At 39.1% G+C, this 17,353-nt stretch overlaps 1 protein-coding gene across 2 annotated transcripts in view; it reads right to left on the reverse strand.

The window, feature by feature from the left end:
* Nucleotides 1-2,808: 2,808 nt before the first annotated feature.
* The window catches only part of LOC147308920 (sodium channel protein type 2 subunit alpha-like), a 47,599-nt gene continuing 33,054 nt past the window's right edge, over nucleotides 2,809-17,353 (reverse strand). Inside the window, exons 17-28 of one of the 2 annotated variants that reach the window (XM_086272316.1) lie at nucleotides 15,645-16,055; nucleotides 12,739-12,856; nucleotides 12,471-12,625; nucleotides 12,072-12,245; nucleotides 11,671-11,697; nucleotides 10,287-10,409; nucleotides 8,600-8,872; nucleotides 8,271-8,324; nucleotides 8,053-8,190; nucleotides 7,704-7,808; nucleotides 7,255-7,525; nucleotides 2,809-6,237 (exon numbers count right to left, since the gene is read on the reverse strand). In XM_086272316.1, the coding sequence (XP_086128442.1) occupies nucleotides 5,009-6,237; nucleotides 7,255-7,525; nucleotides 7,704-7,808; nucleotides 8,053-8,190; nucleotides 8,271-8,324; nucleotides 8,600-8,872; nucleotides 10,287-10,409; nucleotides 11,671-11,697; nucleotides 12,072-12,245; nucleotides 12,471-12,625; nucleotides 12,739-12,856; nucleotides 15,645-16,055 (3,078 nt within the window). In that variant the 3' untranslated portion in view covers nucleotides 2,809-5,008. The remainder of the gene's footprint in view (nucleotides 6,238-7,254; nucleotides 7,526-7,703; nucleotides 7,809-8,052; nucleotides 8,191-8,270; nucleotides 8,325-8,599; nucleotides 8,873-10,286; nucleotides 10,410-11,670; nucleotides 11,698-12,071; nucleotides 12,246-12,470; nucleotides 12,626-12,738; nucleotides 12,857-15,644; nucleotides 16,056-17,353) is intronic. The other variant, XM_086272315.1, reaches the window with a different exon arrangement.

Genomic DNA, 17,353 nt, shown 5'->3' on the forward strand with positions numbered 1-17,353 from the left:
TAGGATCATTAAAGAAGGCTTTAAAATCAACTTCACATATAGAACAATTAGATCTATTTTCTTTTAGAAAGAAAGTAATTTAAAAAGAAAATTACCCATATTTAAAGTATTTGAGGCTTAACATGAAAATACCAAAAGCACTATATAAACAATTTTAATTCCAGAGAAGTTGGAACAGAGATTTAAACTGTTTCATGAAAAATATTAGCTCAATTTCAATTTGAAGGCAGCAACAAGTTTTAAAAACGATGGGATGGGGGCAACAAAAAGGCTGGGAAAATAATTAGTATTACAAATACATCTGCAGTTGGCAGCATGTCAGTAACATGATTGGGTATAAAAAGAGCATCTCACATATAAAGATGGGCAGAGGTTCACCGGTCTGTAAAACACTGTGTTTACAAATGACACATGATACAAATCTGATTGTGTGTCATTTAAAATGAAATTTGCCAAAGTGGTCAGAAAAATCAGAGATTTTAATTCTTTTTGGTCCTTCAGACTAAAGAGGAGAGGGGCCATCCAGCTTATACTCAGTTCAAACGCCTCCATCTCTGATGGTGTAGATGTGATTAGGCAGCTTGCGCATCTGGAAATGCACCGTCAATGCTGAAAGGTGTATACGGGTTTTAGAGCAACCACGCAGACCACATCTTCTTCATTGAAGGCCTTGCATATTTCAGCAAGATGATGCTAAACTGGATACTGCATCTATTATAACAGCATAGCTTTGTAGTAGAAGAGTCCGGTTCTTTACACAAATGAACAACATTTGGAGCATCATGAAACAAATGCTATGACAAAACTGAGGACAAGAGTGGGAAACGTTTCTCTCCCACAAGCCCAGCAGTTGCTCTCTTCAGGTCTCAGATCTTTACAGACTGTTGTTAAAAGAGTGGATGTTACACAGTACTAAACATGGTCCTGTCCAGACTTTTGTTGAGCCTTTCACTTCCAAATAACCTTTTTTTTTTCTTAAAATGGTGTATTTTCTTATGTAAACATTCATATTTTCTGTGCTCTACTGTGAATAAAATATGGGCTTATAAGATTTGGAAATCAATGTATTCTGTTTTACTTACATTTTACTGCACTGTCCCATTTTGGAGGGGGGGGGGGATTTGGATTGGATGTAGTTAACCACTGCAAAACTTTAGAAACTTCAGACTTTAGAAGGTCCATGCCAGGACAAAAGTGTCGACCACCTATTTAAGATCTTTTGAAGTGACATAACTTTTCACATAACTTTAAAAAGCTTTAAGCTCATATTCTTCTCAATTTTTTGCTCACAGTGTATCAATTTTTCCAACATAACGTTTTATTTTTAATGTTTTTCTTTCAATTTTTATCGCTTTTTTCATTTTTCTTTTCTTTTCTTTTTTTTGGCAGAGACAGGCCATAAAAACCACAAAACCAAGAAGTCAGAGATTCATTAAAAACAGCTGAAGTGTAAATGTTTGTACTCCAAGAGTGGAGAACCAAGATTGACCTTAAAGACTGACGATGATGATGATGAGACACAACATGAGTCATGACCTTTTTAAAATTTATTGTTATATATATGTATGTATGAATATACTGGTGCCATATTCATCATATGTCCCTTGTATTAGGTGTTCACATCATATGCAGTCAGTGTTTCTAAAGCATTACGTTGTCGTCGCTTCTTTTTTAATTATTTATTCTTACTGTGGCTGTGCATTTTGTAATTACACATAGTGCCTTTTTAATCTTTTAAAAAATATTTTAGTTTCTCTCCGTGATGAAGCTTTAATCTCCGCCACATGTCCCAACGCTTAAAAAAAATCAGATCAATTACCAAGTCACATCCAGTCATGCCACATTTTTTTCCGGCCCTTCACGCATAAAAACCCAAATTCAATTTAAAGCGAGCATCTGTCTGTTACCACGGTCGAAGAGTATAGCGTGTGTATGGTGGACAGGTTAATGCATGTGTGCACGCAAGTGTGTAAGAGTGCGAAAGACAGGAAGAGAGAGAGGAAGACTGTGTGTGTGTTTGTGTGTCTGCGAGTGTGTAATTAAAACAAGTGAACCACCCCCCACCTTTTTTTCTTTTTTTTTACACACAGATTATCCCTCCATCCCAGCTGGTCAGAGTTGGATTTGACCACCCGACAACGAGAGAGAGGAAATCTCTTTGGAGCTAAATCCAAATTGGCACCCTTGATTTTTTTTTTTTTTAGCAAACTGAAAATGTTGGCGTGTTTAAACAATGAATTTGACACTAATATCTAAAACATATTAAGTAGAAAAACACACTGACGTCTCGAGGTATGAACACTGTAAAACTGGTTTTGTAGTTAGTTTTTGTGGCTCTTCAAAGTATTGCTAAATTTTTCGCATGTGTTATAAATCTCCCATCACTGTGTGATCACATCACATCACTGACACATGAGTCTGTGTCAGAATGAAAAAACTAAAATAAACTAAAAAAATAACAACAAGTGGAAATGATTAAGATCACTCAGGCTGGTTGTTGAGGGGTTTTTGTGGTCATGTTGCTTTTGTGCTGGCATTATGAACAAATTTAAGCTGCAAAGGGCAATACGAGCACACTCACAAGGACAGCACAGTGATGCAAAGGTTTCTGCACATCTGTTTGGCTTTTTTTTTAAACACATGGACTCTGAGAGAGATTGAGCGAGAGAGAGATTTAATATCGCCCTGACTTGTAATGAGGTCAAATCAGTTAACTGGTTCCTCATGTGAAAATGAAGATGCTGGGATGCTGCTCGGTTCTGAGCGCAGCTTTAACTGTCCACTGTGTGGTCAGTGAAAATCCACAGGTCTGTAAAAGAGCTTTATTATCATTCAGTAAAACAATCGATAAAATGTTTAACCTAAGTGCATTACAGACAACCAGGTCCTCAAGGAAAGTCTTTTATATAAAAATGAAGATATTATATTTTTATAGTTTTAACATATCGTATAATGGCCACTATGAGAGTCACTGAAACGGTCTTTAAATATAAATATATCACAAAAAATATGTAAAAATTAGCTTTACACTCATCATACAGCCTAGAAGCTGTTTACGCGCTTAATTACAAAATGAGCTTTCAGTGCATGCATGCTCTTCAAACCCACATCAGTCAGATCAAATTAAACGGTCTAAAGAGATTCAGAGTGTGCGGACAATAATCAATATCAGGCACATGATTCAGGGATCATCAGTACACACAGCCCTTCTTAGTAACTGACACACAAGTTAAATGTGCATGACAATACATGACAAAATAGCTGTAAAAGGTTTCATTGTAGTATATTTTTTTATAATGAATATGAAATACTGCTTGTTTTCTGTCATCTGAAAATGCATATATCACCTTCATTTAATCAATAATGATATTTTGTTGACAAAAAGTAGTAAAATGAATGTCATTTTATGGGTTTGGCTTGGCTATGTTTTTTCCTGCATTCTGGATGAGCAATTGCTAAAGTTGTAAGCTTTGGTTAAAACTGTAATACGGTAGTATGCATTAACATATTAAAACCTGAATTAGCACTTTAAAAGTGCCACAGTCAATTAAAACTAGAAACTTCAGCCTGCAGGCGAGACTGACTGCCATCAAAACATTTGGACATTTCTATCAAATTTGTATTTGTAGAAAATAACTTATTCAACAAATATATATTTTTAACTTCATGAAACTTTTAGCCAAATCTGTTTTTGATTGTATCGTCAGTTTGTTACTTAGGCGCATTCTTTAATACCTTTCTTTAATAATTTTTAATTTGCTGCATATATCTTGTATTTCTCAGTTTGAGAAACCAATTTCTTTTTTTGTCTGCTGTTCTCTCGGGGGTTTTGCTTGTCCATTTATCATGTAATCAGAGAGAAGCTTTTCACTGCAGGTGACAGTTCTTGGCCTTGAGGAGGGATGTGTTGCTTCAGACACAAATTTTACTTCACGAGGACTCCTGGTTTTAGCAATAAAAATTTATTAGTGTAAACTACTGTTGTAAATTCCTTGAAGTCATGATGTTGTTTCATTGGCATCTGTCATTGGATAGTTTTATTAATCTGCAAGTAAACACTCTCTAATCTAACTCTCTAATTCTGTAATGGCTCAGTCACACTAAAGTAAAAGTAGGATGGCAACCTCCTTGTGATTAGGAAAAATCAGTGATTGCATTTCATTTTTTTTGCTGTTGAAGACAGGTTGTAAGGAGTTGTGGTGGCCAGTTGCTTGCCCAGAGGGTGAAAGATTGTGACTGCACAGTTTGCCTGGTGGGCAGCAACCTGTCTCCAAAAAATTGTGGTTTAATTCAGACGGACTGCACTCACTTTCAGACAGATTGTCGAAGGTTTGCAAATAAATTATTTATAAAGGCAGACAGACTGCAGCAATGTCGGCATCAGTCACACCCGACTTTTGTGTGAGCGCAACTCATCTGTGAGCAATCTCTTTGCTATGGGGACTTGACTCAAATGTTTGCCAACTGGTTGCAGCAAGTGCAGTGTTTAGTTGTCTTATAAAGTGGTGGATAAACAAATCCATTCAACGGAAGACCTTATTCTAAATCTGATTAATCTGCTTCTAACAACTTGGTGCCAGATATCACAAATGACCTTTGCAAGTCTTCTGGTTTCCTTACTTCAATGACTCAGAGTTGTATTTGCTGCACAGTGAGGACCAATACGATACAAGGGAGCTGGTTTTAATGTTGTGGCTTTGTCTTGATAGGTCTAGGTCGATATTAAAAAAGAGTGCGTGATTATGTCTGATGCCATATTGTGATATTTTTAAGATGACGTTTAACTTCAGAGCTGTCCATGGTACTCTTTTGAACGTTGTGGCATAACTGACATCTTCCATTAAGAAAATAGAGGCCGAGTTACCTAAAAACACTGCATATTCCCTCCATATCTGTTAAAATATAAACGCTTTTTTTTTCTCTTAGACCGTGAGTAATTTCAATGCATATTCTCTGCTGTAAACAAAACAGACAAAAACAATACAATCACCCTCCGTTCAACTGACTCTCAAAGAAAAGTTTCCTCATAGTTTTCCCCAGGCTCCCTGAGTTCAGAGTCTCTGGATACTGATCGGGTCACCTCAGAGAGGCTCAGAGAGGCTGCCCTGGTCACACTATCATAAGATGGTGGGGAGGATGTTACAGTGTCGTCTGCTGTCTCTGCAGCCCCCACAGGCCCATAATGCTGGATCATGGTGGCTATCAGACCCTCCGTTTCTGGAGCATTCTCCACATCCACAACTGTCTCGTAGTTTATCTGTCTGTAGAGGTAGGACGCCTGCTTCATCTGCCGGCGCACAAGATGCCTCCTGTAACACCTCTGGATGACGATCGCAGACACCTCCTCGAGTTTGCGCCGCAGTGTGGAGGTGATGGGCTCGTGGGAAACTTTGGACGGGTTGGTCATCATGAACTTCTCCTCCATTTGCTGTTTCAGGGCATCCATTTCCCCCGACTCTCCCAGTACGCGCTTTGTGAAGGCAAACAAAATATCCAGGCAGTGGATTCTGTCCCCACTGACCATAGGGAGGTCCATGGAGATCAGGTGGATTTTGTTGGGCTTTGGGATACGCAACGGTTCCGACAGAGTGTCAGCAAAGTTCGACAGCATGGAGAACTCAATGAACTGCGTGGCCTCTGAGTCAAACTTCTCCCAAACCTCGTAAAACATTTCAAAGTCATCCTCGCTCAGGGGCTCTGTGCTCTCCTCTGTGGCAACACTGAAGTTCTCCAGAATGATAGCTATATACATATTTACCACAATGAGGAAAGAAATGATAATGTAACTGACAAAGAAAGCTATGCCCACCGAGGGGTTGCCGCAGTTTCCTCGGGTGTTGGTGCCTGTGTTGATGAAGTTGAGGTCACACTCATCTGGGGGGCTGGACATTATAGGGCTGAGCAGGTTGTCCCAGCCTGCCGAGGTGCTGATCTGGAAAAGGCAGATCATACTATTCCCAAAGGTCTCGAAGTTAAACATATCATCGATTCCATCTTGTTTCTTCACATAGGCAAATTTTGCCATGCCAAAGATTGCATAGATGAACATGACAAGGAAAAGTAGGAGACCAATGTTGAACAGTGCTGGCATGGACATCATTAAGGCAAACAGTAAAGTCCTTATTCCTTTGGCTGCACGTATAAGTCGGAGTACACGTCCTATCCTTGCCAGTCTGATGACTCGAAACAGGGTCGGCGATACAAAGTATTTCTCAATAATGTCAGCAAGAACAATCCCTGAAATGAGAGCAGACAGGAAGTGATTTGTCTCATTGCACAATGACACACTCAAATTAACCTGCAGCACTGTAATTCATATACTGTTCAAAAAGCCCTTTTTAATCAGAGTATAACATCAAGTAAATTAAACTTGTGGGATATTGATGTGGTCAGCTGTAATTGCAGCAAAAGGTGGTTCTACAAAGTATTTACTCAGGGGACTGAATAATTACGCACACCCCACTTTGCAGTTATTTATTTGTAAAAAATGTTTGGAATCATGTATGATTTTCGTTCCACTTCTCACGTGTACACCACTTTGTGTTGGTCTTTCATGTGGAATTTCAATAAAATTAATTCATGTTTGTGGCTGTAATGTGACAAAATGTGGAAAAGTTCAAGGGGGCCAAATACTTTTGCAAGCCACTGTATTATGCTAACCATAGCTCTGTGCCTAGCCACCGCGCAGCACATCATTATATACCAGCTAGTCCAACTTCAGTAACCCTACAAACGTCACTGCTGTTAAGTTTTCCATCTTCATTTATTTTGGAAGTGATAGCAGAGCTGTACATTTTAATTTTTTCAGAAATCCCTCAGTCACAACATGCTATATCATGTTTAGGTAGAAACTAGCAAGCTAACTCCCTGCTAACTTCTAACTCATTTCATAAATTCTGTTTTCATGGATGCCTGGATGTTAAACTCAATTGTTACTCCTGGTAGAACAGCCACACAGATCATTTTATTAAAGATGAAAGAATTTAGACAGTGTTTAACTTTCAGCGATGTTAAAGTGACTGTGGGACCTGAAGCAAAGTTTGGACCCGGAAATGACTAATGAGGTCAGACTTAAAGACTGGGTTGCTTAGATGTTGAAATAACAACAGGACAACAATGAGACAACCCCCAAAACAGGTATGTTTTTACAGGTGGACACTCACAATTTTCCCTCCTCATCTTTTCTGACTGGTTTTTTCACTAGCTTGGCATTTACAAAAATTGTAAACAAAAATATTTTTTTTTACTTCTTACCGACAATAGAGAGAATTATCACCACGAAATCAAAAATGTTCCATGCAACGGTGAAGAAATAACAACGGAGGGCAAAGATCTTGATCAGGCATTCGGTGGTGAAGATCACAATAAAAACCAGGTTGATCTTGTTGAGGATGGACTCCATTCGCTCTGACTGCTCATCGGTTTCCACCATCATGGTCACCATGTTGACAATGATGAGCATCATGATCATAATGTCGAAGGCTTGCTTAGACACCAGATCAAAGAAGAAGGCTTGGATAATGTTCTAGGATCGGGAAAGAACAAGCAAGAATACAATTTAATTTATATAATCCTTAACAAGGTTTGCAAGGTTAATGATATCACTTCAAAAAAATACAAAATATTTTAAACAATATATAAAGTGTACAGGTAAAAATCTGTATCTTAAAAATGTGCTACATTTGCAATTTATATAGCTTTACCGTGGGTCTGGGTATTGGCTTTTGAGGTTTTTTAGTTCCTAACTTCTTCATAGCATTGTAGTACTTCTTCTGCTCTTCAGTCATGAAGATATCTTGTCCTCCTAAGTGGAAAAGAAAAATATCTCACGTTACTTTCTTTCCTAAAACAATGACAGGAGTTGTTTTCTTTTAAATGTTCAATCTGGGGGAATTAAAACCAAAAATCCTGCCACCTTATTCTTACTATAGAAAATTTTCCTTTGTACTTTTATTGGACTATTCATGCATTTATTTCTGCAGCTTCAAATAATAAGAACTGCACGCAAATATCAAGTGATCCCAGCCTGAAATCAGCGTTTTTAATACTCATCTTTCTTTTCTGCTGATTGAAATTGTCAATGATGACACCGATGAAGAGATTGAGGGTGAAGAAGGAGCCAAATATGATGAAGACTACAAAGTAGATGTACATGTAGAGGTTGATTTCTTTTATCGGTTGTTCCTCCACCTAAAAACAAATGGGTTCATTAGTCAGTTAGTTAGTTAGAATTTTCATGGTATAGGTGTGGAAGAAAATAATATACTTACTCCTCTTGAATCAACAGCTGCATACATTATTTCCATCCATCCTTTAAATGTAGCCTGTAAATAAGAGAATATAGTACGATGTCATAGTCCAGGCGCTGCATTGTAATGTTATAGTAACAGCTGATTTCATTTTTAGAAAGAAAACAACAGTGAAATGTCTTTTATGATCTGCTGTAAATATTGCAACATGAGAGAGACTGATTTAAGTGTCTGGACAGAACAGGAGAGGAACAAAACAACAACATGAGTAGTGAACAAGTTCTCAAGGTGTTTATTAGCAAAAACAGGCTGGCATCATGTTTGACAGGTTAAAAATAAAATCAACTTACCACTTGCAAAAGAGAAAGGTAGCCAAGCCCCACATTGTCAAAGTTGACCTTGACTTTTGTCCAGTAGAACTGGGTGTCATTCATGGTGAGGCAGTCTGACTTGTTGTTGACCAAAGAGACACTGTGGATGAACCCCGTTCTGTTCACGCACTTTCCAAATTTGCCGGCGAACAGATTGACTCCCATGATGCTGAAGATCAGCCAGAAGATGAGACACACGAGCAGCACATTCATAATGGAGGGAATAGCTCCTATGAGGGCGTTCACCACGACCTGATGAGCAAACAAGAAATCAGGTCAGTCCCAGAGAAATAAAGTATATTCTATTGTTGTAAACAGCTTATCTTTGTGATCTCTGTAGTGCACACTAGTCTGGTAATCTTGTTTTCTACATATGCTATGATGTGATAGTTGAAGTTTAGTTTCCCAATTCTAACTTGAAGCCAACAGGACAATTTTTCACAGTGATTTACGTTATGACAATCCCTTGTATGATAATACATGTGCTGTGTGTTGATAATCAATTTCACTCTAAATCACATGTATGATTTTTGAAAGTACAGGAAAAGTCAGTGGGATACATAACAATGTGGCGATACTGTCATACAAATTCAGGGTATATGGACAGACACACACATTTATACACATGGCCACTTTATGAGCTACACCTTGCTAGTATTAGTGTGAGACCCCCTTTGTTTTCAGAGCCCAAATCAAAATCACTCAAATCATCTCCCCCCACATTCTGGTGCTTGCTTTGAACCTAAGCTGGCCCTTTTACCATGTCTCCATACCTAAATGAATTGGGTTGCTTCCATGTGATTAGGTGTTAGTAAGCAGGTAAAAAGATGTACCTAATAAAGTGGCAGTTAAATAAACGGAGTGGCTGTAGCTCAGTAGAGCAGGTCATCTACAGATCGGAAGGTTGGTGGTTCGATTCCTGGCTTCCCCTAGTCTGCATGCCAAATATCCTTGAGCAAGATACTAACCCCAAACCATTGGAGTATGAGTGTGTGTGAATGTTACTTAGAAAGCACCTAGAAAAATGTGCTTGTGCGAATGGGTGTGAATGGGTGAATGCACAAGTTGTGTAAAGCGCTTTGAGTGCTCAGAAGAGTAGAAAAGCGCTATATAAGAACCAGACCATTTACCATTTAAACTGCATTAAATCACAATCACTAAAATAAAAGTATAACAGCTAACAGCTACTGTTATAAAAGTATAACAGTACTGTAAAGTTTACATTTAGTATGGCTCGGTTCAGCATGTACCCTATAAAACACATATACTGCTGGAAAATCTAGTTGTCAGAACTTTAGAGTAATTTACATTTTTTACAATAAGATTGGGAACTATACATGTTTGCACAAAGTTTAGGGCTAATCTAGCAAGAAGCTAAAGAACTGCTGTCTTTCGTTGGATAACTAAAGACTTTACATGTAACAAATCCCTGAAATACTACAACACATCCACAGTGACATCAGTTCCAAAGTTTTATCCACTCAGCAGCTGTTGAGACATTTCTACCTTGTAGAAAACTACTAATCAATTAAGCTGTTGTGGTAGTCCCAGTGCTAAAGTTGCTTTATAACTAAGAGTTTATCCATAAGTGAAAGAATATTAATGAGATTAATCAGGATGTTAGTAGCCAACAGTGACAGCAAAGGACAGAAAACATATTTCTCACCCTCATGCCCTCAAATCTGGACAGAGCTCTGAGAGGTCTCAAAGCACGGAGGGTCCTCAGGGACTTGATGGCAGTAAAGTCAGAATATCCCAGTGAATTTGCTACCAGGCTTATCAAGGACACCTATGTGGAGTACAGAAAGGTGTATGAACTCTGAGAATCATAAAACAGACATCTGTGCTTAAACCTTTGAGAGGAAACAGCGAAAAGTACTGAAAAAAACAATATCAACTGGTCTTATCAGCACATTTGCCAAGAAAGTGAGTATATTTTTAGCGACTCTTATAAAGAATCAAAAAAACGGAGGAGAGTCGTAAGAGACACGTCAGAAACATTTAAAGAGCCATAGTCACATTTTTTGTGTGTATTTTGGGACATTCCACAGTTAGGAACACAAATATTGTATTTTTGAGGTTTAGATTTGATTTGGTTTTTGAATCATCGTTTCAGCAAATTTAGACTTCCACTCTATTCTACATCCAAAAGAGACAAAACAAAATGGTATTCCGCTGTTGAATGACCCTTGGATGACAGCTATGGATGAAAATGGCATGAAAGATATGTGAGAAAGTCGAGTCATGAAGGATGATGAAAAAACACAGACAAGTATGCACATATGGTAAAAACAGTATCCATGCATGCATACTCAGCTATATATGCATATAAATATGTATATATATCAAATAGAGTGAGTTTTATAAAGAAGTTTAATCTGTCTTTGCCAAATTTGTTTCCCATTTTGTTCCAAATTGATCCAATAAGTTCATTCAAAACAATTTAGGGCTAATAAGGTCCCAATGATCTGTATTTCTTTATAAAAGTCCTTTTAAAGATGCGTTTGGCCAATATATCTAAAGAAGATACTCAAAATCAATTTCAGGACTACAGAAGTCTTTGGCTCCACCACAATACAGACAAAAAAAAATACAAAAATAAAGCAAAAGTAGGAAAGAAAAGTTTGCTAGGACTTCCTTTAAACATAAAAAACAGAGAACGCTCGGTACCTGAGTTACACCAAACAGGTCACACATGAATTCAGCTGGTGCAGTTCAAAAAGAAGACTTTACGTTCCACAGTAAACCAGATCTTCTGTAGATAAGCCTCAGATCACATGAAACTGCGTTTGGTTTTGATATAAAAGCCAAGGTCCTGTACCCAAGCGGTTCAAACGATGATTGCTGAGAGCGGTTTTTTAAATTATTCTTATTTTAAATCTCATTTTATATGAAAAGCATTTGTTTAGAAACAAGACGGTGGCTTTTGATATCGCAACAAAAAGCGCTTACGAGTGAAGAAACACAGAAGCATTTGTGATGCGGATGCAAGTTTCCAGTCCCAGACTCCATACTCCATACTCACCTGGGACCTGCTAACTACAACTTACCCTAACAATAGAGCGGTCTGTGGCAATCTGTGTAACAGCAGGTGAAATCAGAGGAAGTCAAGGGCTGCATGCCTCGGGCACTTTGAGTGACTAAACACTTACAGAACCGCATCCAGTTCCCCACAAATGTGTGGCAAAATCCTACTGGGGAACGGCCAAATCCTGACATGAGAGCAGCTGCAAAAATCTACAACGTATCTACTGTTTCAGTGTGAATTAGCACTTAGTTCTGCAGCGAACAGGTTCAGGTATTGAAAATGTTGTCTAGAGCTAATTCACGTGCTCTCCTGTGAAAAATCTGGCATCATTAGAGCTATAAATCCCACAAGTACGGCATACATTCAGCTACATCCTTTCACGTCATATGATTTGAAAACCAAAGCAGCAAAGCGTTAACTTACATCCACAATCAGAAAGTCGAGCCAGCACCAGTAGTTTGTAAAATACGTCTTGAAGCCGTATGCAATCCACTTGAGGAACATCTCCAGGACGAAGATGTAGGAGAAGACTTTGTCAGCGTACTCCAGCATCACCTTTATGACTTTTCTCTTTTCAATGTAAATGTCTTCAAATGCCTGCAGTATAAGAAAACGCAGCATTACATTTCCATTGCTCAGCATAAGAAAACCATCTGTGAGAAGTTTTTTTCTTTAAAACTACACAAAAGGCGCAATTTGGACATCAGCCAGCTCAACGTCTCATCAAATCTACTGCTGATACTGTTGGTCAATCCAGAGATTAATAATTAATATTGGTATTGGATCAATACTAATCTTTCTAATTAGATCTAGGACCCTTACCAGAGCCCCACTGCTGAGCAGGATCATGAAGATGATGAATGTCTCAAACCAGCTGTGCTCCACAATCTGGTAGCAGGTCTTCCTCAGCCTCCACCAGGCCTGTCCTAGTCCATGGCTGGTGTTGATGTTACAGCACTGGCAGTGTCTCATGCAGACTGATGACCGTGTCAAAAAACAAACCGGCATTTATCACAGCATGAAGGAAAAAAATAAACATTTTAAATGAATGCACGTTAGCAGATTTAGTGAGGTTGCTACTTTCGCTCACATTCAGGAAAGCATTCATCAGGCTCCATACTGTCTTCATCCAGCACTGACAAGTTATCCTCTTCCTCTCCGGGCTTCCTTAGATCCACTGTGCTGCCCTCTGACAGGCTGATCTTCTCCTACAAAATAAAGTCTGAGTGTTTACAATCACGTGCCCTCGTATGGAAACAGCCCTCAGCTCTTTGACATCTGCATGTGTAAATACAGAATATGAATCTATATTAAACTAGCAAACAGTGATTTGTTCTGGTTGTGTTCCCCAGCCTGTTGTGATACTGCTGATGCTGTTGTCATACATTCATGTCACACATTAAGAGTTTTTTTTTAAAGAAAAAGAAGTTGCAGCACATTTTCCTGCTCCACATGAGCCTGCGTGCATTCATCCCATCAGAGCCGGCGCACCTTGATGGACTTTCAATCTCCTGTGAGGCTTACTGCAATTTTGATGAGATTTTCACGTGTTGTAACAACAACATATTTCATATGATTTACAGGACAGAGGTGCAGCTTCAATCTCGTAAAATGATACGAAATTTAATCCAGCATTAAAGGGCATGCACGGGATCTGGAAACCAAATTACCAGCATTGCTCATCTTAGAGTTTAAAGACAGTGAGAAACATAATGGACTGATGGCACATCAGAAAGTAGTAATTGATCCCATTTAAGCAAAGGAGATTTATTTACACTCTAGAGAAGACTCAAATACTTAACTATAGGATTTCTTTTTAACAATATTCTTACATATAATATGTTTATCACTTTTGTGTGTGTTTAAAGCTCTGCATATGCAGAGCAGCTGCAGATGCCCAGTTAAGCTGATGGACGATTGGAGGTCCCCCCCGCCCCCATTTTTCATGATGCCTAGTTCTAGTGTGGTGTGCAGCAGTGCATGGGAGGGAAAGAGGAAGAGAGAGCACCAGACTGCAGGCTGCCCAGCTCAGCTGTGTCAGTTTAATCTGCTCTACAGCGCCTGGCTCCACATCTGGCCTGCTCCTGTTTTTCTGCCAGACAGGACAGGAACGACACATCCTCCGCCTCAACAAACGCCCGATCTGCAGGACAGTCTGACTCTAAAGCTTTCGAATGAACACAGTCAAATCCAAATCTATACAAAAACTGAGGAGTGCTATTGCACTCTCACTGTTGCGTTTTCATGCAAATTAAAGCAACTATACACACGGTGTTAGTTACTGTTGCTGAGTGCACGGTAAACTCATTTAATATGTACAGAAATGCAAACAAGAAACAAACTGTATCTCAGTCATTACAGCTTCGTCCAGTGTTGGTGTGTAAGTTAGCTGTCTAATGCCGGGCAAATAATACTAATGCACCTACGGATCAGGGGTGAGCTTTTCAAGCTGCGATGCCTGACCCGTCGAATGCTCGGTGTGCTTCCCTAAGATTCCCTAAGAGGCTTTCAGAAGTGTGCTAAAGACATATCTGTTTAGGCAGGCATTTCAGCGATGCACCGTCTGCTGTATACGTCCTGAAGTCTTGAACTGCTTTAATCCCAGATTCTTTTGTTCAGTTGTTCATGTTTTTATCATTTTGATTTCTATAAACGTGTTCTGCTTTCAATTGCAATTTTCTTTACTTTATATTTCAATGATTTCAATGATGTGTTCTTCCAATGTTTGTACTCTTAATAATCATATAATCTTACAGTACTCGCTAATGGGTGTAAAGAGTGCTGTGGACAAAAGTACAGGGAGACCTAAACATCAAACCTACAGGAGTTGCTCAGCCATCCAAACACATGAAGCTGCACACAGTTTTTGTGCTGATGGTAATGCCAGAAGAGGTTTTGAGTCAGAAGAGCATTGGTGACTTTTACTCACTATGCACCTTACCACTTGGCAACCTGATACTGTAACTTTAAGTGGGCTGTAACTCCATGGGTCATTGCTGTGGCTCCTAAAAGCTTTCCCTTTGTAATAATAGCACTTACAGTGGATCGTGGAATATCTAGAAGGGAAGAGATATCGAATGCTGACTTCTTGCTACAGTGACATCCTGTGACAGCACCACCTTCAAATTCTGTGAGCACTTTGGAACGAGCCATTCTTTCACAAATGTTTGTAAAGGCTGACTGTGTGGCTAGGACGCTGATTTTCTACACGTGTCTCAATGGGACTGAAAATCTAAATTCAAAGGATAAGATGTGTGGCTTAAATAGTAATGGCCTCATTTTCCTGTTAGTTAGGGATAATCAACCCCTTTAACATGTGTGTACTAAATATAGCTTTAAGCATAGCTCGGCACACATTCAACCACATCTCATTAACATGTGTGTGGGTGTGCGGGACTCTATGACAGACTGATTCCATAGCATCATCATCATCATCAGAATTAGAAAACACAGATGTTACTAATAATATTTAGGCTACCAGCACAAAACATATATGCTTAAACATACACACATATGTTAAACAGTATAAGCTCTGTTTTAGCCACAGCTAGTTTGGAAAGTGTGCAGCCCTTCTGTGTCCAGTCATTAAACATGATAAACTAATCCCACCATTTTGATATCATGTTCATTCTCATACAGACCCTTTGTAAAAATTAAAAGCTTCTGCAAAATCTTTGAAAAAACTTCAATTATTCCAGCACATCTCAATTTAATAGGTAGATCAGACAATAATTTCAAAATCATAATTTGTTGTCAACGTGGACTTCTTGAGTTTATCTCAGCATATACAAACAGCAAAAAACCAAGTAATTACTCATTTATATAATAAGAAACACAAGCCAAACAAACAAGTTGAGTGTTTCAAATGACAAGATGAGATTTCATTCTTAGCGAAAAGTATGCCGATAAAATCACATTCTCTAAAGTATGTAAGTTCAGAGAGCATTAAAGCCTGAAGTTAAGCCCCAAACATGATTCTGGGCACGACATACTTACCAGTTTGTTTTCTTCATCCTCTGATGACTCTGAGATCTCCTCCTCCTCCAAAAACTCCACATCTGACTCCCCAGGCGCGATAGGAACAATGACAGTCAGGTTTGGGTTGGTCATGTAGCTGTCCTCCTCTGGTACGATGTACTTCTCTCCATAACGTCCAAAAATCCCCCCATTGCTCTCCATGTGATTTCCGACCGGCTTGAGAGCCTGACTGGTTTCCTTGGCTTTGTGTTTTCGACGCTTCAAGCTCCTGTTGCAGAGGTTGATGACGCTTGTGACAATCCAGGAAAAGCCGGAATGGATGCGAGCGATGGCAATCTGAATGTTATTCAAGTCCCCGTCTTCGTCTGGAGCAGAGAGATTGTCTGAGCTGAAGGAGCTCAGCAGCAGGGCCAGAAAGAGATTCAGCACCTGTTGTTGACATACCAAAAAATGTATGTTTACTTACATCTGAATGGATGAAACTATTAAACTTGCTTATAGCTATTTAGCCGTAACCACTTAAACCCTTAGCCCCTTTCTCTCTTTCTTTTTTGCATCTACAAATAAGAAACACATTTCAACCAAATTTGCTTATGCACAGAAATGCTACATCCCATTTCCACACAGCCTCTTTATTCAATATGCCACACTCCACAATAATAGGTGGTGGTGGGTAGTGTGTTAATATGGCCTGCAGCAGAGATCCTTGGTGTGAAAAGGGTTAACAAAGCAGGACATTGTATAGCCATATTATGCTTGTATCACCATCTGATGCGCAAAGCTCTGAATTGTTTAGTATGTATGTATGCTTTATCATTTGACATAATGCCGGACATGATGTCCCATATATTTTGTCAACATTGGCAAATCCCACAAAGTTCTGCAACAATGATACGCTCAGGTACATATGGCTGATGTTTCAGGCCTCCTGAAGTCAAGGTTCAAAGCATCCAACTCCTAAGTAATCTGTCTGCTAGCTTAGAGAGCAGCAGCACGGGGCATAACACTGCACATATGTGTGTGTGTCTATGTGTGCATTCCCTTCATGGGTGATGTGCACAGTTGGCAAGGATCATCTTTAGCCACTGAGCTACTCAGAGATGGGGAGCATGAGCAGATGATTAGTGATGAATGCCCTCCGACCTTCTCACCCCTAAGCATCCTGGATAATCCCACAGATAAACTGCTTTCCCACGATTCATGTGCACAGAGAGGTTCCTGTCCATTAAATTCCATAGGGAGCGCTGTTGTGATCTGATCTTTAGGCTAACAAGGCAATACAGTCAATGAAAGTGTCTCTATCCACTAATAGCATCTATGTGATACTTGAGAAACTGCTATGTACACCTAGAAATATCTAGTACCATTCTTTTGACTGGGTTTGAATTATGCAAATCTCTTGCTAATTTTTTGTCAAAAGAATTTAAACTTATCCTAACTACAAAAGTCGAGGGGAGCAAGTGAACAAGTAAATAAAACTAGATTTTTACTGGGTTAAAATAGTGCTATACTAAAATACAACTATTTCTGCATGTATTTCTATTACCAGGATCACCACTGGAACGACACCACATTCAAAGCAAAACAACGTTGACTATAAACAAATCCTGCAAATTCAGCGCGCTTTTGTATTCTTTAATATCAGCTCACAGGAAACGGCTGGCCATATGGGAGGAGCAGTGAATGTGGGTGGGCGTATACAATTAAAACTGAATTAACTGCTGTTT

The sequence above is a fragment of the Aulonocara sp. 'chitande type north' Nkhata Bay genome, linkage group LG18, assembly GCF_057382095.1.
Source record: "Aulonocara sp. 'chitande type north' Nkhata Bay isolate Kocher_YH1m ecotype deep benthic linkage group LG18, A_spYH_male_GT1.1, whole genome shotgun sequence".
Lineage (NCBI taxonomy): Eukaryota > Metazoa > Chordata > Actinopteri > Cichliformes > Cichlidae > Aulonocara > Aulonocara sp. 'chitande type north' Nkhata Bay.